The 26,004-nt window shown below is 39.9% G+C and overlaps 1 protein-coding gene across 1 annotated transcript in view; it reads left to right on the forward strand.

Moving 5' to 3' along the window:
- The window catches only part of LOC139766045 (uncharacterized), a 26,113-nt gene extending 2,073 nt beyond the window's left edge, over positions 1-24,040 (forward strand). Inside the window, exon 2 of the mRNA XM_071694187.1 lies at positions 18,856-24,040. Within this exon, the coding sequence (XP_071550288.1) occupies positions 18,856-20,543 (1,688 nt within the window). The 3' untranslated portion in view covers positions 20,544-24,040. The remainder of the gene's footprint in view (positions 1-18,855) is intronic.
- Positions 24,041-26,004: the final 1,964 nt, after the last annotated feature.

Below are 26,004 nucleotides of genomic sequence, written 5' to 3' on the forward strand. Positions count from 1 at the left end.
CTAGAGCTGAATCGTCGGTAAACAACAACTGACTCACTTCCCAGGCCCTCTCATCCCCAACAGACTGCAAACTTTCCCCTCTCTCCAAAACTCTTGCACTTACCTCCCTAACCACTCCATCCATAAACAACCATGGGGACATCACGCGCCCCTGCCACAGACTGACATTCACTGGGAACCAGTCACTCGTACACATGCCTTGCATCCATGTTAAAAACTTTTCATTGCTTTCTGCAACTTACCTACCACACCATATACTCTTAAAACCTTCCACAAAGCATCTGTATCAACCCTACCATATGCCTTCTCTGATCCATAAATGCCATATACAAATCCATGTGTTTTTCTAAGTATTTCCCATGTAATTTTTCAACGCAAACACCTGATCCACACATCCTCGACAACTTTTGAAACCACACTGCACTTCCCCAATCAGATGCTCTGTACATGCCTTCACCCTCTCAATCAATCAGTCACCCTGATTTTTAATAAATTCCACTGCAATACCATCCAAAAAAGCTGCCTTGCCAGATTTCATCTTCCGCAAAGCTTTCACTATTACTTTTCTCTTTACCAAACCATTCTCTGTCACCAACTTTTGCACTTTCACACTTGAATCAGCCACTAGAGCTGTATCATTGGCAAAAAACAACCGACTCACTTCCCAATCTCTTTCACCCCCAACGGACTGCATACTTGCCCCTCTCCATAACTTGCATTTACCTCCCTAACCACCCCATCCATAGACAAACAACCATGGGGATGTCACACCCCTGCCGCAGACTGATATTCACTGGGAATCAGTCACTCTCTGCTCTTCCTACTGGTATACATGCCTTACATCCCTGGTAAAAACTTTTCATTGCTTATAGCAATTTGCCTTCCACAGCATCTCTATCAGCCCTATCATATGCCTTCTCCAGATCCATAAAAGCTTCAAACAAATCCATGTTTTTCTATTTCGTACATTCATCAAAGCAAACACCTGATCCACACATCCTCTACCACTTCTGAAACCACACTGTCTGCCCCAACTTGATGCTCCATACATACCTTCACCGTCCCAATCAATACCCTCCCATATAATTTCACATGAATACTCAACAAACTTATGCCTCCAGTTTGAACACTCATCTTTCTCCCCTTTGCCTTTGTACAATGGCCTTATGCATGCATTCTGCCTATCCTCAGGCACTTCATGATCCATACATACATTGAATTTCCTTACCAACTAATCAACTACACAGTCCCCCTTTTTTACTAAATTCAACTGCAGTACCATTCCCACCTGCTGCTTTGCTGAATCATCTTCTGTAAACCTTTCACTACCTTTTCTCTCATAACCAAACCATTCTCCCTGATCCTGTTACTTTGCACACCACCCCAACCAAAATACCCTGTATTTGCCACTCTTATCATCAAACATGTTCAACAAACCTTCAAAATACTCACTCTTTTTCCTTATCACTTCATCACTACCTGTTATTACTTCCCTCCCTGCCCCATTCGCTGGTGTACCCATTTGTTTTCTTGTCTCATGCTCGCTATTTACCTCCTTGCAAAACTTCTTTTTATTATCCCTAAAGTTTAATGATACTCCTTCATCCCAACTCTCATTTGCCCACTTTTTCAACCCTTGCACCTTTCTCTTGACTTCCTGGCACTTTATTGTATATATTTCCAAGACATTTGCACTCCTTCCATGCAAGTATCTTGTATACATTTCCTAGACATTTGCACTCCTTCCTTGCAAGTATTTTCCAAAGGCCTCTCTTTTCTCTTTCACTCGCTATCCTTTCTAATCTGCCCACCTCCCATCTTTCTCATGCCACATGCATCTTTTGCTCAAGCCATCACTGCTTCTCTAAATACATCCCATTCCTCACTCACTCCCATCAAGTCATTTGCTCTCACCTTTTGCCATTCTACACACAGTCTCTCCTGGTACTTCCTTACACAAGTCTCCTTTTCAAGCTCAGTTACTCTCACCACTCTTCTCCAACATTTTCTCCTCTTTTTTTGAAAACCTCAACAAATCTTCACCTTTGCCTCCACAAGATAGTGATGAGACATCCCCTCTCACCACATTAACATCCAAAAGTCTCTTACATGCTGATCAGTTAACATGTTAACCAATAATGCCCTTTAACCATCTCTCCTACTCACATAATTTACTTATATATATATATATATATATATATATATATATATATATATAAGTAAATGCTACTACGTTTGTGAATCAAGAACCATTGCAACACAAACCTCGCCAGGTGGTAGAGTGTCCCGCAGTGTATCGAGACAGACTTCCCCAGAACTTTTTTAAAGGGGAAGTAAATGTTTATAGTTGTGTTACTGGAGTGATAGTTTCCATACATGGTGCTTTGACAAGAAAATAGTGAAATTGGAAAAAATGTAGCTTAGACATTGAAGCTTATTGATACAGTGGTCAAATTGATGAGAACTACTATTGACGTTTGTGTAAATAAATTATACATTTCCTTTTTCCATAGCCAGAGGTTGAACCATTATGTGACATCCATTTCATTTCAAGCTAGAAGTTTCAGTTTTCTAAATTGTTTCTTACATTTTTCATATGTATATATATGTATGTGTGTGTGTGTGTATATGTGCGTATGTATGTGTGTGTGTATGTGTGTATATATATATATATATATATATATATATATATATATATATATATATATATATATATATTTATTATCCCTGGGGATAGGGGTGAAAGAATACTTCCCACGCATTCCTCGCGTGTCGTAGAAAGCGACTAGAGGGGACGGGAGCGGGGGGCCAGAAATCCTCCCCTCCTTGTATTTTTTAACTTTCTAAAATGGGAAACAGAAGAAGGAGTCACGCGGGGAGTGCTCATCCTCCTCGAAGGCTCAGATTGGGGTGCCTAAATGTGTGTGGATGTAACCAAGATGTGAAAAAAGGAGAGATAGGTAGTATGTTTGAGGAAAGGAACCTGGATGTTTTGGCTCTGAGTGAAACGAAGCTCAAGGGTAAAGGGGAAGAGTGGTTTGGGAATGTCTTGGGAGTAAAGTCAGGGGTTAGTGAGAAGACAAGAGCAAGGGAAGGAGTAGCAATACTCCTGAAACAGGAGTTGTGGGAGTATGTGATAGAATGTAAGAAAGTAAATTCTCGATTAACATGGGTAAAACTGAAAGTTGATGGAGAGAGATGGGTGATTATTGGTGCATATGCACCTGGGCATGAGAAGAAAGATCATGAGAGGCAAGTGTTTTGGGAGCAGCTGAACGAGTGTGTTAGTGGTTTTGATGCACGAGACCGGGTTATAGTGATGGGTGATTTGAATGCAAAGGTGAGTAATGTGGCAGTTGAGGGAATAATTGGTATACATGGGGTGTTCAGTGTTGTAAATGGAAATGGTGAAGAGCTTGTAGATTTATGTGCTGAAAAAGGACTGATGATTGGGAATACCTGGTTTAAAAAGCGAGATATACATAAGTATACTTATGTAAGTAGGAGAGATGGCCAGAGAGCGTTATTGGATTACGTGTTAATTGACAGGCGCGCGAAAGAGAGACTTTTGGATGTTAATGTGCTGAGAGGTGCAACTGGAGGGATGTCTGATCATTATCTTGTGGAGGCTAAGGTGAAGATTTGTATGGGTTTTCAGAAAAGAAGAGTGAATGTTGGGGTGAAGAGGGTGGTGAGAGTAAGTGAGCTTGGGAAGGAGACTTGTGTGAGGAAGTACCAGGAGAGACTGAGTACAGAATGGAAAAAGGTGAGAACAATGGAAGTAAGGGGAGTGGGGGAGGAATGGGATGTATTTAGGGAATCAGTGATGGATTGCGCAAAAGATGCTTGTGGCATGAGAAGAGTGGGAGGTGGGTTGATTAGAAAGGGTAGTGAGTGGTGGGATGAAGAAGTAAGAGTATTAGTGAAAGAGAAGAGAGAGGCATTTGGACGATTTTTGCAGGGAAAAAATGAAATTGAGTGGGAGATGTATAAAAGAAAGAGACAGGAGGTCAAGAGAAAGGTGCAAGAGGTGAAAAAAAGGGCAAATGAGAGTTGGGGTGAGAGAGTATCATTAAATTTTAGGGAGAATAAAAAGATGTTCTGGAAGGAGGTAAATAAAGTGTGTAAGACAAGGGAGCAAATGGGAACTTCAGTGAAGGGCGCAAATGGGGAGGTGATAACAAGTAGTGGTGATGTGAGAAGGAGATGGAGTGAGTATTTTTAAGGTTTGTTGAATGTGGTTGATGATAGAGTGGCAGATATAGGGTGTTTTGGTCGAGGTGGTGTGCAAAGTGAGAGGGTTAGGGAAAATGATTTGGTAAACAGAGAAGAGGTAGTAAAAGCTTTGCGGAAGATGAAAGCCGGCAAGGCAGCAGGTTTGGATGGTATTGCAGTGGAATTTATTAAAAAAAGGGGGTGACTGTATTGTTGACTGGTTGGTAAGGTTATTTAATGTATGTATGACTCATGGTGAGGTGCCTGAGGATTGGCGGAATGCGTGCATAGTGCCATTGTACAAAGGCAAAGGGGATAAGAGTGAGTGCTCAAATTACAGAGGTATAAGTTTGTTGAGTATTCCTGGTAAATTATATGGGAGGATATTGATTGAGAGGGTGAAGGCATGTACAGTGCATCGGATTGGGGAAGAGCAGTGTGGTTTCAGAAGTGGTAGAGGATGTGTGGATCAGGTGTTTGCTTTGAAGAATGTATGTGAGAAATACTTAGAAAAGCAAATGGACTTGTATGTAGCATTTATGGATCTGGAGAAGGCATATGATAGAGTTGATAGAGATGCTCTGTGGAAGGTATTAAGAATATATGGTGTGGGAGGCAAGTTTTTAGAAGCATTGAAAAGTTTTTATCGAGGATGTAAGGCATGTGTACTTGTAGGAAGAGAGGAAAGTGATTGGTTCTCAGTGAATGTAGGTTTGCGGCAGGGGTGTGTGATGTCTCCATGGTTGTTTGATTTGTTTATGGATGGGATTGTTAGGGAGGTGAATGCAAGAGTTTTGGATAGAGGGGCAAGTATGCAGTCTGTTGTGGATGAGAGAGCTTGGGAAGTGTCAGTTGTTGTTCGCTGATGATACAGCGCTGGTGGCTGATTCATGTGAGAAACTGCAGAAGCTGGTGACTGAGTTTGGTAAAGTGTGTGAAAGAAGAAAGTTAAGAGTAAATGTGAATAAGAGCAAGGTTATTAGGTACAGTAGGGTTGAGGGTCAAGTCAATTGGGAGGTGAGTTTGAATGGAGAAAAACTGGAGGAAGTGAAGTGTTTTAGATATCTGGGAGTGGATCTGGCAGCGGATGGAACCATGGAAGCGGAAGTGGATCATAGGGTGGGGGAGGGGGCGAAAATTCTAGGGGCCTTGAAGAATGTGTGGAAGTCGAGAACATTATCTCGGAAAGCAAAAATGGGTATGTTTGAAGGAATAGTGGTTCCAACAATGTTGTATGGTTGCGAGGCATGGGCTATGGATAGAGTTGTGCACAGGAGGATGGATGTGCTGGAAATGAGATGTTTGAGGACAATGTGTGGTGTGAGGTGGTTTGATCGAGTAAGTAACGTAAGGGTAAGAGAGATGTGTGGAAATAAAAAGAGCGTGGTTGAGAGAGCAGAAGAGGGTGTTTTGAAATGGTTCGGGCACATGGAGAGAATGAGTGAGGAAAGATTGACCAAGAGAATATATGTGTCGGAGGTGGAGGGAACGAGGAGAAGAGGGAGACCAAATTGGAGGTGGAAAGATGGAGTGAAAAAGATTTTGTGTGATCGGGGCCTGAGCATGCAGGAGGGTGAAAGGAGGGCAAGGAATAGAGTGAATTGGAGTGATGTGGTATACCGGGGTTGACGTGCTGTCATTGGATTGAATCAAGGCATGTGAAGCGTCTGGGGTAAACCATGGAAAGCTGTGTAGGTATGTATATTTGTGTGTGTGGACGTATGTATATACATGTGTATGGGGGTGGGTTGGGCCATTTCTTTCGTCGCAAACACATTTACTCTTAACTTTCTTCTTTCACACACTTTACCAAACTCAGTCACCAGCTTCTGCAGTTTCTCACATGAATCAGCCACCAGCGCTGTATCATCAGCGAACAACAAATGACTCACTTCCCAAGCTCTCTCATCCCCAACAGACTTCATACTTGCCCCTCTTTCCAAAACTTTTGCATTCACCTCCCTAACCACCCCATCCATATATATATATATATATATATCCCTGGGGATAGGGGAGAAAGAATACTTCCCATGTATTCCCTGTATGTCGTAGAAGGCAACTAAAAGGGGAGGGAGTGGGGGGCTGGAAATCCTCCCCTCTCATTTTTAATTTACCAAAAGAAGGAACAGAGAAGGGAGCCAAGGGAGGATTTCCCTCAAAGGCTCAGTCTTTTATTCTTAATGCAACCTCGCTAATCCAGGAAATGGCGAATAGTCTAAAAGAAAAACGTGTGTGTGTGTGTGTGTGTCAGAGGTTGAGGGAACAATGAGAAGCGGGTGACCAAATTGGAGGTGGAAGGATGGAGTGAAAAAGATTTTGAGCGATTGGGGCCTGAACATGCTGGAGGGTGAAAGGCGTGCAAGGAATGGAGTGAATTGGAACAGTGTGGTATCCTGGGGTTGACGTGCTGTCAGTGGATTGAACCAGGGCATGTGAAGGATCTGGGGTAAACCATGGAATGGTCTGTGGGGCCTGGATGTGCAAATGGAGCTGTGGTTTTGGTGAATTACATATGACAGCTAGAGACTTAATTTGAACGAATGTGGCTTTTTTTTTTTTTTTTTCCCTGGTGCTACCTCACTGGAGTGGGAGGATGCCATTTCATGTGTGGCGATGGGAAAGGATGAAGGCAGCAAGTATGGATATGTACATGTCTATATCTGTGTATGTATGTATATGTATACGTTGAAATGTATATTTTTGTATATGTGTGTGTATGGGTGTTTATGTATATACATGTGTATGTGGGTGAGTTGGGCCATTCCTTGTGTGTTTCCTTGCATTACCTTGCTGACACAGAAGATGGTGTTTAAGTATATATATATATATATATATATATATATATATATATATATATATATATATATATATATATATATATATGTCTGTGTGTGTGTATATATGTGTACATTGAGATGTATAGGTATGAATATTTGCGTGTGTGGGCGTGTATGTATATACATGTGTATGGGGGTGGGTTGGGCCATTTCTTTCGTCTGTTTCCTTGCGCTACCTCGCAAACGCGGGAGACAGCGACAAAGCAAAATTTTCCAAAAGAAGGGACAGAGAAGGGGGCCAGGTGAGGATATTCCCTCAAAGGTCCAGTCCTCTGTTCTTAACGCTACCTCGCTAATGCGGGAAATGGCGAATAGTATGAAAAAAAAAAAAAAGATATATATATATATATATATATATATATATATATATATATATATATATATATATATATATATATATATATATATATATGTGTGTGTGTGTGTGTGTGTGTGTATGAAAGCACGCAAGTATGAATATGTATATATGTATATGTGTGAGTATGGGCATTTATGTGTATGTGAGTGGATGGGCCATTCTTTGTTTCCTGGTGCTACCTCATTGACGTGGGAAACAGCTATTATGTATAATATATATATATATATATATATATATATATATATATATATATATATATATATATATATATTAAAATTAAAAACCATATATATATATGGTTGTGATGCGTGGGATATAAAGTTGTGCGGAGGAGGGTGGATGTGTTGGAGATGAAATGTTTGAGGACAATATGTGGTGTGAGGTGGTTTGATCTAGTAAGTAGTGAAATGGTAAAAGAGATGTGTGGTAATAAAAAGAGTGTGGTTGAGAGAGCAGAAGAGCTTGTTTTGAAATGGTTTGGTCACATGGAGAGAATAAGTGAGGAAATATTGACAAAGAGGATATATGTGTCAGAGGTGGAGGGAACGAGGAGAAGTGGGAGACCAAATTGGAGGTGGAAAGATGGAGTGAAAAATATTTTGAGCGATCAGGGCCTGAACATGCAGGAGGGTGAAAGACTTGCAAGGAATAGAGTGAATTGGAATGATGTGGTATACCGGGGTCAACATGGTGTCAATAGATTGAACCAGGGCATGTGAAGCATCTGGTGTAAACCATGGAAAGTTTTGTGGGGCCTGGATGTGGAAAGGGAGCTGTGGTTTCGGTGCATTATACATGACAGCTAGAGACTGTGTGAACGAGTGTGGCCTTTGTTGTCTTTTCCTAGCACTACCTTGCATGCATGCGGGGGGTGTTGTCATTTCATGTGTGGCAGGGTGGTGACAGGAATGAATAAAGGCAGCAAGTATGAATTATGTACATGTGTATATATGGCTGTGTATGTATATATATGTATATGTGTGGGGAAGTACCAGGAGAGACTGTGTACAGAATGGAAAAAGGTGAGAACAATGGAAGTAAGGGGAGTGGGGGAGGAATGGGATGTATTTAGGGAATCAGTGATGGATTGCGCAAAAGATGCTTGTGGCATGAGAAGAGTGGGAGGTGGGCTGTTTAGAAAGGGTAGTGAGTGGTGGGATGAAGAAGTAAGAGTATTAGTGAAAGAGAAGAGAGAGGCATTTGGACGATTTTTGCAGGGAAAAAATGCAATTGAGTGGGAGAAGTATAAAAGAAAGAGACAGGAGGTCAAGAGAAAGGTGCAAGAGGTGAAAAAAAGGGCAAATGAGAGTTGGGGTGAGAGACTATCAGTAAATTTTAGGGAGAATAAAAAGATGTTCTGGAAGGAGGTAAATAGGGTGCGTAAGACAAGGGAGCAAATGGGAACTTCAGTGAAGGGCGTAAATGGGGAGGTGATAACAAGTAGTGGTGATGTGAGAAGGAGATGGAATGAGTATTTTGAAGGTTTGTTGAATGTGTCTGATGACAGAGTGGCAGATATAGGATGTTTTGGTCGAGGTGGTGTGCAAAGTGAGAGGGTTAGGGAAATTGATTTGGTAAACAGAGAAGAGGTAGTAAAAGCTTTGCGGAAGATGAAAGCCGGCAAGGCAGCAGGTTTGGATGGTATTGCAGTGGAATTTATTAAAAAAGGGGGTGACTGTATTGTTGACTGGTTGGTAAGGTTATTTAATGCATGTATGACTCATGGTGAGGTGCCTGAGGATTGGCGGAATGCGTGCATAGTGCCATTGTACAAAGGCAAAGGGGATAAGAGTGAGTGCTCAAATTACAGAGGTATAAGTTTGTTGAGTATTCCTGGTAAATTATATGGGAGGGTATTGATTGAGAGGGTGAAGGCATGTACAGAGCATCAGATTGGGGAAGAGCAGTGCGGTTTCAGAAGTGGTAGAGGATGTGTGGATCAGGTGTTTGCTTTGAAGAATGTATGTGAGAAATACTTAGAAAAGCAAATGGATTTGTATGTAGCATTTATGGATCTGGAGAAGGCATATGATAGAGTTGATAGAGATGCTCTGTGGAAGGTATTAAGAATATATGGTGTGGGAGGCAAGTTGTTAGAAGCAGTGAAAAGTTTTTATCGAGGATGTAAGGCATGTGTACGTGTAGGAAGAGAGGAAAGTGATTGGTTCTCAGTGAATGTAGGTTTGCGGCAGGGGTGTGTGATGTCTCCATGGTTGTTTAACTTGTTTATGGATGGGGTTGTTAGGGAGGTAAATGCAAGAGTCCTGGAAAGAGGGGCAAGTATGAAGTCTGTTGGGGATGAGAGAGCTTGGGAAGTGAGTCAGTTGTTGTTCGCTGATGATACAGCGCTGGTGGCTGATTCATGTGAGAAACTGCAGAAGCTGGTGACTGAGTTTGGTAAAGTGTGTGGAAGAAGAAAGTTAAGAGTGAATGTGAATAAGAGCAAGGTTATTAGGTACAGTAGGGTTGAGGGTCAAGTCAATTGGGAGGTGAGTTTGAATGGAGAAAAACTGGAGGAAGTGAAGTGTTTTAGATATCTGGGAGTGGATCTGTCAGCGGATGGAACCATGGAAGCGGAAGTGGATCATAGGGTGGGGGAGGGGGCGAAAATTTTGGGAGCCTTGAAAAATGTGTGGAAGTCGAGAACATTATCTCGGAAAGCAAAAATGGGTATGTTTGAAGGAATAGTGGTTCCAACAATGTTGTATGGTTGCGAGGCGTGGGCTGTGGATGGAGTTGTGCGCAGGAGGATGGATGTGCTGGAAATGAGATGTTTGAGGACAATGTGTGGTGTGAGGTGGTTTGATCGAGTAAGTAACGTAAGGGTGAGAGAGATGTGTGGAAATAAAAAGAGCGTGGTTGAGAGAGCAGAAGAGGGTGTTTTGAAATGGTTTGGGCACATGGAGAGAATGAGTGAGGAAAGATTGACCAAGAGGATATATGTGTCGGAGGTGGAGGGAACGAGGAGAAGAGGGAGACCAAATTGGAGGTGGAAAGATGGAGTGAAAAAGATTTTGTGTGATCGGGGCCTGACATGCAGGAGGGTGTAAGGAGGGCAAGGAATAGAGTGAATTGGAGCGATGTGGTATACAGGGGTTGACGTGCTGTCAGTGGAGTGAATCAAGGCATGTGAAGCGTCTGGGGTAAACCATGGAAAGCTGTGTAGGTATGTATATTTGCGTGTGTGGACGTGTGTATGTACATGTGTATGGGGGGGGGTTGGGCCATTTCTTTCGTCGCAAACACATTTACTCTTAACTTTCTTCTTTCACACACTTTACCAAACTCAGTCACCAGCTTCTGCAGTTTCTCACATGAATCAGCCACCAGCGCTGTATCATCAGCGAACAACAAATGACTCACTTCCCAAGCTCTCTCATCCCCAACAGACTTCATACTTGCCCCTCTTTCCAAAACTTTTGCATTCACCTCCCTAACCACCCCATCCATATATATATATATATATATATATATCCCTGGGGATAGGGGAGAAAGAATACTTCCCATGTATTCCCTGTATGTCGTAGAAGGCAACTAAAAGGGGAGGGAGTGGGGGGCTGGAAATCCTCCCCTCTCATTTTTAATTTACCAAAAGAAGGAACAGAGAAGGGAGCCAAGGGAGGATTTCCCTCAAAGGCTCAGTCTTTTATTCTTAATGCAACCTCGCTAATCCAGGAAATGGCGAATAGTCTAAAAGAAAAACGTGTGTGTGTGTGTGTGTGTGTCAGAGGTTGAGGGAACAATGAGAAGCGGGTGACCAAATTGGAGGTGGAAGGATGGAGTGAAAAAGATTTTGAGCGATTGGGGCCTGAACATGCTGGAGGGTGAAAGGCGTGCAAGGAATGGAGTGAATTGGAACAGTGTGGTATCCTGGGGTTGACGTGCTGTCAGTGGATTGAACCAGGGCATGTGAAGGATCTGGGGTAAACCATGGAATGGTCTGTGGGGCCTGGATGTGCAAATGGAGCTGTGGTTTTGGTGAATTACATATGACAGCTAGAGACTTAATTTGAACGAATGTGGCTTTTTTTTTTTTTTTTCCCTGGTGCTACCTCACTGGAGTGGGAGGATGCCATTTCATGTGTGGCGATGGGAAAGGATGAAGGCAGAAAGTATGGATATGTACATGTCTATATCTGTGTATGTATGTATATGTATACGTTGAAATGTATATTTTTGTATATGTGTGTGTATGGGTGTTTATGTATATACATGTGTATGTGGGTGAGTTGGGCCATTCCTTGTGTGTTTCCTTGCATTACCTTGCTGACACAGAAGATGGTGTGTGTGTATATATGTGTACATTGAGATGTATAGGTATGAATATTTGCGTGTGTGGGCGTGTATGTATATACATGTGTATGGGGGTGGGTTGGGCCATTTCTTTCGTCTGTTTCCTTGCGCTACCTCGCAAACGCGGGAGACAGCGACAAAGCAAAATTTTCCAAAAGAAGGGACAGAGAAGGGGGCCAGGTGAGGATATTCCCTCAAAGGTCCAGTCCTCTGTTCTTAACGCTACCTCGCTAATGCGGGAAATGGCGAATAGTATGAAAAAAAAAAAAAGATATATATATATATATATATATATATATATATATGTGTGTGTGTGTGTGTGTGTGTGTGTGTGTGTGTATGAAAGCACGCAAGTATGAATATGTATATATGTATATGTGTGAGTATGGGCATTTATGTGTATGTGAGTGGATGGGCCATTCTTTGTTTCCTGGTGCTACCTCATTGACGTGGGAAACAGCTATTATGTATAATATATATATATATATATATATATATATATATATATATATATATATTAAAATTAAAAACCATATATATATATGGTTGTGATGCGTGGGATATAAAGTTGTGCGGAGGAGGGTGGATGTGTTGGAGATGAAATGTTTGAGGACAATATGTGGTGTGAGGTGGTTTGATCTAGTAAGTAGTGAAATGGTAAAAGAGATGTGTGGTAATAAAAAGAGTGTGGTTGAGAGAGCAGAAGAGCTTGTTTTGAAATGGTTTGGTCACATGGAGAGAATAAGTGAGGAAATATTGACAAAGAGGATATATGTGTCAGAGGTGGAGGGAACGAGGAGAAGTGGGAGACCAAATTGGAGGTGGAAAGATGGAGTGAAAAATATTTTGAGCGATCAGGGCCTGAACATGCAGGAGGGTGAAAGACTTGCAAGGAATAGAGTGAATTGGAATGATGTGGTATACCGGGGTCAACATGGTGTCAATAGATTGAACCAGGGCATGTGAAGCATCTGGTGTAAACCATGGAAAGTTTTGTGGGGCCTGGATGTGGAAAGGGAGCTGTGGTTTCGGTGCATTATACATGACAGCTAGAGACTGTGTGAACGAGTGTGGCCTTTGTTGTCTTTTCCTAGCACTACCTTGCATGCATGCGGGGGGTGTTGTCATTTCATGTGTGGCAGGGTGGTGACAGGAATGAATAAAGGCAGCAAGTATGAATTATGTACATGTGTATATATGGCTGTGTATGTATATATATGTATATGTGTGGGGAAGTACCAGGAGAGACTGTGTACAGAATGGAAAAAGGTGAGAACAATGGAAGTAAGGGGAGTGGGGGAGGAATGGGATGTATTTAGGGAATCAGTGATGGATTGCGCAAAAGATGCTTGTGGCATGAGAAGAGTGGGAGGTGGGCTGTTTAGAAAGGGTAGTGAGTGGTGGGATGAAGAAGTAAGAGTATTAGTGAAAGAGAAGAGAGAGGCATTTGGACGATTTTTGCAGGGAAAAAATGCAATTGAGTGGGAGAAGTATAAAAGAAAGAGACAGGAGGTCAAGAGAAAGGTGCAAGAGGTGAAAAAAAGGGCAAATGAGAGTTGGGGTGAGAGACTATCAGTAAATTTTAGGGAGAATAAAAAGATGTTCTGGAAGGAGGTAAATAGGGTGCGTAAGACAAGGAAGCAAATGGGAACTTCAGTGAAGGGCGTAAATGGGGAGGTGATAACAAGTAGTGGTGATGTGAGAAGGAGATGGAATGAGTATTTTGAAGGTTTGTTGAATGTGTCTGATGACAGAGTGGCAGATATAGGATGTTTTGGTCGAGGTGGTGTGCAAAGTGAGAGGGTTAGGGAAATTGATTTGGTAAACAGAGAAGAGGTAGTAAAAGCTTTGCGGAAGATGAAAGCCGGCAAGGCAGCAGGTTTGGATGGTATTGCAGTGGAATTTATTAAAAAAGGGGGTGACTGTATTGTTGACTGGTTGGTAAGGTTATTTAATGCATGTATGACTCATGGTGAGGTGCCTGAGGATTGGCGGAATGCGTGCATAGTGCCATTGTACAAAGGCAAAGGGGATAAGAGTGAGTGCTCAAATTACAGAGGTATAAGTTTGTTGAGTATTCCTGGTAAATTATATGGGAGGGTATTGATTGAGAGGGTGAAGGCATGTACAGAGCATCAGATTGGGGAAGAGCAGTGCGGTTTCAGAAGTGGTAGAGGATGTGTGGATCAGGTGTTTGCTTTGAAGAATGTATGTGAGAAATACTTAGAAAAGCAAATGGATTTGTATGTAGCATTTATGGATCTGGAGAAGGCATATGATAGAGTTGATAGAGATGCTCTGTGGAAGGTATTAAGAATATATGGTGTGGGAGGCAAGTTGTTAGAAGCAGTGAAAAGTTTTTATCGAGGATGTAAGGCATGTGTACGTGTAGGAAGAGAGGAAAGTGATTGGTTCTCAGTGAATGTAGGTTTGCGGCAGGGGTGTGTGATGTCTCCATGGTTGTTTAACTTGTTTATGGATGGGGTTGTTAGGGAGGTAAATGCAAGAGTCCTGGAAAGAGGGGCAAGTATGAAGTCTGTTGGGGATGAGAGAGCTTGGGAAGTGAGTCAGTTGTTGTTCGCTGATGATACAGCGCTGGTGGCTGATTCATGTGAGAAACTGCAGAAGCTGGTGACTGAGTTTGGTAAAGTGTGTGGAAGAAGAAAGTTAAGAGTGAATGTGAATAAGAGCAAGGTTATTAGGTACAGTAGGGTTGAGGGTCAAGTCAATTGGGAGGTGAGTTTGAATGGAGAAAAACTGGAGGAAGTGAAGTGTTTTAGATATCTGGGAGTGGATCTGTCAGCGGATGGAACCATGGAAGCGGAAGTGGATCATAGGGTGGGGGAGGGGGCGAAAATTTTGGGAGCCTTGAAAAATGTGTGGAAGTCGAGAACATTATCTCGGAAAGCAAAAATGGGTATGTTTGAAGGAATAGTGGTTCCAACAATGTTGTATGGTTGCGAGGCGTGGGCTGTGGATGGAGTTGTGCGCAGGAGGATGGATGTGCTGGAAATGAGATGTTTGAGGACAATGTGTGGTGTGAGGTGGTTTGATCGAGTAAGTAACGTAAGGGTGAGAGAGATGTGTGGAAATAAAAAGAGCGTGGTTGAGAGAGCAGAAGAGGGTGTTTTGAAATGGTTTGGGCACATGGAGAGAATGAGTGAGGAAAGATTGACCAAGAGGATATATGTGTCGGAGGTGGAGGGAACGAGGAGAAGAGGGAGACCAAATTGGAGGTGGAAAGATGGAGTGAAAAAGATTTTGTGTGATCGGGGCCTGAACATGCAGGAGGGTGTAAGGAGGGCAAGGAATAGAGTGAATTGGAGCGATGTGGTATACAGGGGTTGACGTGCTGTCAGTGGAGTGAATCAAGGCATGTGAAGCGTCTGGGGTAAACCATGGAAAGCTGTGTAGGTATGTATATTTGCGTGTGTGGACGTGTGTATGTACATGTGTATGGGGGGGGGGCATTTCTTTCGTCTGTTTCCTTGCGCTACCTCGCAAACGCGGGAGACAGCGACAAAGTATAAAAAAAAAAAAAAAAAAATGTTGAAATGTATAGGTATGTATATGTGCGTGTGTGGACGTGTATGTATATACATGTGTATGTGGGTGGGTTGGGCCATTCTTTTGTCTGTTTTCTTGCGCTACCTCGCTAACTTGGGAGACCGAGAAAGTAAATGTATGATATATATATATATATATATATATATATATATACCTCAGGATGTATTTCTGTGAAAGAGTCCTGGTTTCTGCCTGTACCATTCCAAAGGTTCTTGCAGCCCAATGCTGTGCTACTTCCAGTAGCATGAAAATGTTACCCCCTCTGGAGTGAGAAAGTCTCTGGCGTGCCTGTATTCACTGAAACAAGCTTTGCCAAAGATGATATTTCACTTGCAGTGTAACATAACCTGCTGCAGGTGGAGTCTGGTAATGCAACATACATACTTATGAATGAAGGTGAAATCGCAATTCAGTAGTACATATAATTTCATTTAAGATGTATTTTTCAATACATGCTACGCTGCATGCTTTATGGAGACAATCTGCTTATCAAGCACTCACAATTTATAAAGTTTTTAAATCTCAACACTATTACACAAACTCCATCCTGTCTGCCGTGCTGAGGTATACTCTGGCCCGACTGTTAAAGGGAAAGTGAATGGGGGTGGTTGGCTGGGGAACGAGATGTGTTCAGCTACTTTTCTTATCATTTTTTTTCATTATTGTTTCATAATGATTTTGTTGATAATAGGATGTGCATTAAGGTTACCTGTGGGCAAATTGAAGTTCTTAGTATTAACCATTAAGATAGGTTCAATGACATTACGGGTAGCATAATTGGATGAGGGGTATAATATGACTGGGTTGTTAAAGTCTACAGGATGATCGTTTTCTTGCCAGTGCTTAGCGATCGCATTACTGTGGTCACCTCTGCATTCTGAATGACTGTGCCAATAACGTATCTCGGTTACTCTTTTACCATTTTGGTGACTGTATACATGTGTAACGACCTACTGATAAAAATAAACTTTGGCTCGCAAACCAATGGTAAGTGGCCTGCAAATGACATTACATGGCTGTGGTTGCTAAAGAAGATGTTAAAATTATTTTACTCTGCTGTCATTATTGAATACTTGACTAAAGAATATTTGAAATACATTTTATATTTAGAATATCTGTATATCATAATTCGTGAAAACCTAACAGACAAGCCAGGTTCATATTTTTTTGTTTTGTTGTATACATTATAAGATACCTAGTATTCTTTTCATTTAGTAATTAAATAATTAAAGAGGGTATTAAAGACTTTTTTTGTTTATGTTTTTCATAATAAAAGAGGAAAATAATGTACAATTCATATCCCACTGAAAAGGAAGGTGGCTTGTAAACAAAAGTATGCTTTCTTGTTTTTCACAGTGGTACAGGTCACCTTTCTTCATTTATAGTGAAACGTTAGTGTATATATTTTAGTATCTAAAAGTAGTTTTTACAAAGTTACGGGAAAACTATTAGTAGCTCAGTATGAAAAAATTTGTTCCTCACAAGAATGACTTAGTAGCCAGAATGATTCCTCTCAGTTTTGCTTATGCTGTCGCAATTAAAGTCTCTGATAAAATTGGCTGATACCTTAGTATTTTGTACCATTAGAAGTAAAAATACTAAACCATTATTGTAAGGTTTGTTAGCATTCCATTTCAGGGGCATCTTGCATCTGAATACTGGAAGCGAATTTTTTTCATATAACAAAATATTTGGGAAGTTAAGGTTTCTAGGGGCAGCCAAGCAAGGTTTGTGTTGGTTCTTAATTTTAAAAGTGTACCCTTAACTTATATAGTACTCCATTATTTCCCAGATCAGCATGTCCCTCATGCAGTTAAGGAAGATTTCCACAGGCTCTGTTTATTTTTAAGGGCTTCCATTGTTTTTTGGGACTGTGTTTTCCAGATAAGCACAGCCCTTGCCTGTATAAGTTAGGTAGCTTTCCCCACTATGTTAGGCAATGTTTTTACAGCCTGATACTACAGACATCAACAGAAAATATATGCTCTTAAAATGCCAACAGGTGATTAGGACAAGATGAAGGATCCCTTTAGTATTTCTACAAATAAATCATTTGCTTCACCCTAAACTCCACTTCACTTACTTAGGCATCCACCTTGTGTAAACAGATATAACAGAGCTGCAAACCACACAAAACAGACCCTTTAGAACAAACACCAGATGCTTAGCTTGTACAATGCCCAACACCTACACAACAAAACAACATATCCTCCCACTACACTCATTTCTTTGAAACATCTGTAGACTCTTCTCATCTAAACCATTCCATAACTAACAATCAGCTCTTAAGCAAATATATAAAATGCTTACCCCCTGCTTTAAAATTCAGCAACCTCTGCTCACAGATGCCCCCTTCCCCAATAAACACATCGTTAACAAAATGTATAAACACGATAATGACCCATCAAGCTTTAAGCAGCCATTCATCCTAACTCAGTCTTAAAGACCACCACCCAACTTGAGTTACACTTTCTTTTTTATGTCTAGATGTCACCTATTCTGAAACCATTACAAACACCATTTTAAGACCCTTAATGCCAGCATTGCAGCCCACACACTAAAGGCAAGGAATACTTAATGCTCAGTTACCCCACATTCTCCCCATATAGACACACACAAAACATCAGTACACTTTATGACCTGTGGTCTCATCCATTGCATGTGGCCAGCTTTCTGAGTGTTATGGGGGCTCCTAGAGCAGGATGGTAGGTATGTACATATATACAGCATGTGTGTGTGTTTGAATTGCCAGACTCCATGTGCTTGAAGTTATACTGCAAGTGAGGTCACCTTTGGAGGGGCTATATCATCATTAGTTGAAAAGAGTACAGCCTTGTCAAAGATCTCACTTTAACTGTCCAGCACTCAGCTTACATGGACGTACACAGAAAATTACTGCACTCTACCTGTATTCTTGTTAATGGACATGGCTGATTTCTGCGAGTGCTGCAGGAGTTCCACAAAAGGGGTTTCTGGGGTAGGTATATGGTTTAGTATATACTTATACTCACAGAACCCCCTGTCCCCAACAAACACAACATAAAGTCTGTATACTCTTTAATGACTCAACATAATATATACTCTTTAATGACTCAACATAATAAAGAATCACCCTACCATCCCTGTCTTCAAGTCTACTTCTCCAAACACATGCCTGTCTGAAACTGCTTTCCTCATATGTATACAAACACTAATTCAGCATATCAAAAGACCCCTAATGCCTAATATGTAACTTTTATACTAAACATTTACTCCATTATAACTGCTTTTCTTAGCTTAGGGTCCATTCCACCAGATGTGGTTGACTTTCAGATCACTATGAATGTTTGTATAAGTGGATCATTGGAAAAGAAGTTTAGGTAAGGTTTACATGTGTATTTGAAAGGCAAAAGAAGTAATGGATACAGTAGAATAAGGAAGGAAGAGATGAATTCTTTTGGAGAAGTCATTCTTAAGTGTTCTTTGAATTAATCAGTAGCAAATTTTTCATTAAAATACAGGCAGGTAAAGTCACAGGAAATGGTTATTGCAACTTTTTGTTACATTTTCAGATATTAAGGTTGCTTAATTGTTAAAATTTTTCAGATCCTGGAAGGCGATTGGGGCGCCCAAGGAAAAAAGTTGATCCTTATGGCGAGGATCCCACAAAACCTGGAGCATCAAAGAGAGCTCGTTTAGAAAGTGAAGATGGTTCCATTAGTAGAAAGGATAAAACAATGGTTTCTACAGTATTAGTTGTTGATGATGGCATGTCAGAAGGCTTACATATGACAACAAGCCAAGTTCATGCATTGGGCTCTCTTGTAGCTTGTCGTGAGTGTGGAGAATCAGTAAGGGTAGGGGTCAGGCCGACTACAAAAGGCATGATATCAGAGTTTACAGTATCTTGTACCGTGTGTGAGGATAACAAATCTACTAATACCCCTAATTTGATTCGTGAAAGGAAAAGAAAGCGTGAAAGAAGGGATTGTGTTCTTCAGAAGACTGAAAACATCAATTATGCTCATGTTGCAGCATTCTTAGACAATGGCCTTGGCTATAGCGGACTGCGTCACTACTGTAAGTACTTTAATGCTAGATGTCTAAATGAGGCTACTTTTATTGTATATGCACGGCAGGTCATTAGTGATGTGGTGGCTGATACAGAGGAAAGCTTGCTGTACACGGCTGGAATTGTCAGAGAAGTATTCAAAAGCCAGTTAGAGACTGATGGTCTTATTGATCTTACTGTTGCCTTTACAACAACTTATCACCAGTGGGGAAGTGATTTCTGTCTTGTTGCTGGAGCTGTTATTGAATTGACAACAGGCCTTGTCCTAGATTATGATGTTGCTAACATGTATTGTCATGTATGCAAGATAAATGCAAAAAAAATTGTTTCCATGTCACCAGCTGAAATGACAGAATGGTTTAACAAGCACCAGGACACATGTGAGATCAGGGAATGGTGTGATGAGTTAGATCATGATGCTGAGGAAGGTGTTAGAGAGATAGAACCAAAATATTTGGAATGCTTCATAGCAAAAAAGATATGGTCACGTTCCATTGAAAAATATGGCTTTAGATACACCACTCTCATCCATGAAAGTGATGACAAAATACATGAAGAATTATCAAGAGCCAGTGTGTATGAAGACATTCCTATTCTTATTGACAGCACCACCTCATGTTTCAGCAGGAGAAAGAGTGAACACGCACGAACATCTTTTCAAGCCAAGTTAAAGGCAAAGTGTCCACGTGAAAGAGTACAGACCAAAGACAGAATTATGTATGTTTATGCTATGTCCATTCCTGAATATAATAAATTTGCCATATCATCAAATATTAAACTAAGGCAGTTAGTGAAAGAACTAGAAAGTGGATCAGAGGAACCTTCGATGATATTAGGCCAGCCAGCTGATGAGCTTGTTCTTCAAATAGGTGATGTGAAAAATGTTAAGCTTGCTGAGGTGAATGGAGAGCAGGAAGCAAATGATTGTACAGAGTATGAAGAAATGGAAGGTGAGGAGGCAGAGAATGTCGAACAGGAGGGGGATGATGAACAAGAAGTGGATGATCCAGAGGAATTGGAGGAAGAAGAATCAGAGGAGCAGTTAGAGCAGCAGACAGAAATAACAGTGGAGGAGAATGAAGAAAATGTGGATGCACAGGGGTCTTCAGGATCAGTGCCAACAGATACAAAAAAAGGTGATAGTAAAGGTGATACTAGTGGTAAAAATGGTAACACTGATAAAAATTCTAATGTTCCTAGTAATCAGAATGAAGGAAAGTGATGAATGTCAAACCTACTTGCTTATTGACATTAACTTTGTTCTTGGAATTTGGGGATACATTGATTTGATAAGCACTGAGTTCAGAGATAGTTTAAGTACAGGAGCTACCCCAATGAGCCTGTGAGATTTCTGTGTTTGTTATACTTTACAGAGTTGAAAGCCTTTGTTGTGTGTTCTGTTAACAACTAAAAATTTGAATTTTATAGACCAGGGGTTCTCAGCCTTTTTATACAAAAAGGCTACTCTGAAATTTTAGGGTAAGGCTGTGGGTACCAAAGCAGGTAGTCCTTTAGTCAAGCGAGAATGTATATAAAACTATATATGTACAAGAGAAAAAAATTACATTATCACAATACATGTTTAGAAAAATAGGAAATGATTCGTAATGACAAACATTACTAATTTGGAGACATCACCACACTTCTGCTAAACTTGTCATAATATAGGATGTGCAATGAGGTGGCAATCTGCAAATAGTCATCTGTTAGGGAATCCATTAATCTTGACTTGTACTTTAATTTTATGCACATCTTAGGTGAGAACAGTGACCCTTAAAGTAGGGTGATCCACAGTATGACACGATTTTCAGAAGAGCAATATACAACAACCGTTATGATAGTGTATCAGATTCCAGAGATTGTTGTTTGCCTTTGATATTAATACTGTCAGTGAATGCTTACTGATGGAAGTTCTTCCAATTCATCCTGAAAGAATTTACCAACATAAACAGCAGTTTTAGAAATGTCAACTCAAGTGGGTTTAATGAAAAATTTCACGGCTGGTTGTGTAGAGCAGGCTAAAAGTTTTTGATGATTAGGAAAAGTATAAGTGATTTCATAGTCATGTGTGGTTCCCCTGAATCCAGTTATATATGAATGCATTGATTTGACTTTGTCATTTGAGCAGTGTGTTTAAATCATTATGTGCAAGTTCCAGATATAGTGTCCTATTGTTGATACATTTGAGATGAAAGCAAAATCCATTAACCAAAACTAAGTTGTAAATGATTAACTTCTGGACATGAAAACCCCCTTTATCTCTTCATCAAGTCTTAAAACCATGCAAGTACTTTCCTTTTCTTAGCAAACCAACTTCAATGTGCCGTATGAGATATTTATTATTGGCTGCAAAAATCCTCCAAAAGTGCCTTAAAAAGACTGTGTTACAAGGCCGCAGCCCAGATAGAGTTGATTATTTTAGTTACAGTATTCATGACAAGCCTAAAATCAAGAACTTTTGTGCACAAAGCATCCTGTAGGATGATTCTATGGTAGGAAATGGATTTTGGGAAAGAGTATTCTCTTACAGAGGGCAGTTAACTCACTCCTGCTGCAGTCTACCATTGCAAGTGCCCCATCTTTAGTAAGAAGCACTACCCTCTGCAGGGGCATGTTATTTTCCTTAGTATATTTCTTGAAAATCAAGTAACCATCTTCACCCTGCATTTGGCTTTTTGTAGGCAGTATTTTAATAACTTCTTTATAAAGAAGTTACTGAACATTGTCTAAATATTATAAAGCTGGCAGTGCCTGGTATATGTATGGATTCAAGTTACAGTGAAACGACATTTTGTAAATCTCTGTTCTACATTTTTTTAAGTTGTCTGTCCTCCTTGTTACTGATACCAAACTGTTGCAGTTATATTGATACAAGTACTGGTTTATGACCAACTTTTGAGAGTCTGCACAAGAAATGATTACTTCATAGCTATTTAAAATATACTACTGTATTTTTTTTATGTGATAACAGAGAAGCTTGTGTGCTTTTGCAAAATCTCTTAAGTTTATAAAATTTTTAAGTAATGTTTTTCATTATTTGTTTGGAAGTGCCTCATAGCACTGTTTCCTTATTGCAGCACTAAACTTATGAAACATACAGATTTACAATTAATGTTAGTGAAAGAGTAGTGTTCTTTCCCATGTCTTTTTTTTTTTTTTTCCCTCAGGTCCTCTTATGTTGGTATAAAAAAAGTTATCTTACAATTAAGTTTACTTCGATAAGCTGATGTATCAACGAAGCACAGATGGGTTTACCCATGTAACATCCAGTTTTCCCATATACCCAAAATATTTGAGGATTTTCTAACTTCAGAGAAAAACAGCAGTGAAGGCAACTTAATCCTGTAATACCCATGGAAGGGCTATTGCTTCACTGCTATCAGAGATAAGAAGAGGACATTGTTGTTTTCATGTGTATCTTGATTTTTTTTTGTACATATTGATGGAATGATTGTAAATTTGCTGTTATTCTTTCTTAAACATAATATACAAATATACTTTTATTAGGAACTTCATTAGCCACACGTATACAGATACTCTGTATACATCAGCAGATACTGGCAACGTTGACCTCCTTCTCTGTTATGCATGCCCCCCTTACCTAACCCAACCTTCGTATTCAGACCATATAATTCAATATTTTGAATACTTTATTTTTCTTCACCATTGCAGTGTTTTCTCTAGATTTTCTGTGATCTTCATATCTATTGTTCATTATTATTCAGAAAAAATAATGAGATTAGAACAATGTAAAAGGCTGAAAAGAATGTTGTATTCATTTTTTATACCTGCCTTGGTCCTACTCAACATATTATAAATTAATACATATTAAAGGAAAATTAAATTGGAAAAAGAAAAAATACAAAATATGTATTAATGGAAAACTTTGTAAGCAATAGGCGGCAACTTAGAATACCCTGTGGGCACCATGTTGGAGACCCCTGCTGTATACCATATAAAGTTTGAATTTTATACTCATTTTTATGTTATAAGATTTCTTTCCAAAAAAATTTCAGTTTACTGATTGTTTCTATAAAATCCAACCAGTAAACATGAAGTTTAGATCATTTTATTTTAATGTACTTGATGTCCACATGCTGTGTGATACATTTAGAAACATTCCTGATTGTTAAATACTTTTCTTAGAATTGGTCAATTTTTTAATTAGAATTGGTCAATTTTTTAATCCATATGGTGTGTACTTTTTTTTGTTAAGACCATAGTTTTGCTAATTTCGTTTTACAATTAATGCTGCAGACTCCCAGGTAATAGTATTTTTTTTTTTTCTGTTAAGGCCCTTGCATATCTGTAAATAGAAATGAAGTTTGCCAATTTTCATTAACTCTTGAGATCAAGAGATCACTAGGGTCATGAGCAACAGCACTCTTGACTGACCAAACTGAACAGTACTGCAGAGTGCTTTATTGTAACAAAGTTGAATGGTTTATCACTTAAACAGATGGCAGTTTTGACCAGTGATGTTTATTTCACTTTTTTTTTCAGAAACTTTTTTGTCAACAGATGGTAATGGTGGTCATGTATAGTGAACACTATAAAATTATTGATATTTGTGCATAGATTTATATACCATACTAATTGTTATGTAGTTAACATTTACTCCATGATTCACAAGTGATGCATGTGCATTACTTTTATCATTTAATAATCACTACTTGTACAACTGCAAAATATCTTTTAGGGAATAAAGTTTCTTATGAATTTGAATTTTTATTGTATTGATATACCTATCAGGGAGTGCAAAATCAAAATTTCACATTAATAAGAAATAGGTTTCAACTATATCTTTTAGCAAAACCTCGTATGCATTCTCGGTACAATTTTACACTTACAGTTGGAGTAATTGACCATCAGTGTATCCTGAAAGGCAATAACATCCAATACTTATGCACTACCTCTACATGTATATGCAGCACCAGGAAAACCTTCCTAACCACCCCAATCCATTAACAACTTAAACAATAATGGGGATATCACACCCCAGCTGCAGCTTTGGGAACCAAACACTCCCCTCTCTTCTTGTACACATGCCTTACATCCTTGATAAAAAAAAAATTTCACTGCTTCTAGCAGCTTACCTCCCATACCATATACTCTTAAGACCTTCCATAAAGCATCTCTATCAACCCTATCATATGCCTTCTCCAGATCCATAAATGCTACATACAAATCCATCTGTTTTTCTAGTTATTTCTCATACACATTCTTCAAAGCAATCACCTGAACCACACATCATCTACCACTTCTGAAACCACACTGCTCTTCCCCAATCTGATGCTCTGTACATGCCTTTACCCTCTCAATCAATACCCTCCCATATAATTTCCCAAGAATACTTGACAAACTTATGCTTCTGTTGTTAGAACACTCACCTTTATCCCCATTGCCTTTGTACAGTAACACTATGCATGCATTCTGCCAATCCTCAGGCATTTCACCATGGTCCATACATACACCGAATATCCCTACCAACCAATCAACAACACAGTCGCCCCCTCCTAATAAATTCTACTGCAATACCATCCAAACTCACTGCCTTGCCAGATTTCATCTTCTGCAAAGCTTTCATTACCTCTTCTTGCTTAACCAAAACATTCTCCCTGACCCTCTCACTTCGCACACCACCCCAACCAAAATACCCAACATCTACCACTCTATCAACAAACATTCAAAATACTCCATCTTCTCACTATATCACCATGTATTATTACTTCCCCACTTGCCCCCTTCACCAATGTTACCTTTTGTTCTCTTGTCTTCTGCATGTTATTTATCTCCTTTCAAAACATCATCTTATTCTCCCTACAGTTTAATGATACTCTCTCCCCAACTCTCATTTGCCCTCTTTTTCAACCCTTGCACCTTTCTCTTGACCTGCTGCTTTCTTTTATACACCTCCCAGTCATTTGCAATCCTTCCTTGCAAGTATTGTCCAAATGCTTTTTTCTCTTTCATTAACAACTTTACTTCATCCAACCACTGTTTACCCTTTCTAATCTGCACACCTCCCACTTTTCTCGTGCGCCATGCATCTTTTGCAAAAGCCATCGCTGCTTCCCTCAATACATTCCATTCCTCACCCACTCCTCTCATAATTTTCTCTCACCTTTTGCCATTCTACACTCAATCTCTCTTGGTACTTCCTCATGTCTCCTTTCCAAGTTCACTTACTCTCACCACTCTCTTCTCCTCAGCATTCTCTCTTCTTTTTGGAAATCTTTAAAAATCTTCACCTAGTGATCAAATATCCCTCCAGCTGCCCCTCTCAGCACATTAACATCCAAGTCTCTCTTTTACCAGCCTATCAATTAACACAGTCCAATAACACCCTTTGACCATCTCCTACTCATAAGTATACTTATGTATATTTCTCTTTTAAAACCAGATATTTCCAGTCACCAGTCTTTTCAGCACACAAATCCACAAGCTTTTTTTTCTTTTTAATGATAGCCATTTCCCGCATCAGCTAGGTAGCACCAGGAAACAGACAAAAGAATGGCCCATCCACATACACATTTGTTATTATGCTTTGTCGCTGTCTCCCACATTAGCAAGGTAGTGCAAGGAAACAGACGAAAGAATGGCCCTACCCTTCCACATACACATGTATATACATACACTTCCACACACGCACATATACTTACATATACATTTCAACGTATACA

This window comes from Panulirus ornatus, chromosome 56 (assembly GCF_036320965.1).
Source record: "Panulirus ornatus isolate Po-2019 chromosome 56, ASM3632096v1, whole genome shotgun sequence".
Taxonomy (NCBI): domain Eukaryota; kingdom Metazoa; phylum Arthropoda; class Malacostraca; order Decapoda; family Palinuridae; genus Panulirus; species Panulirus ornatus.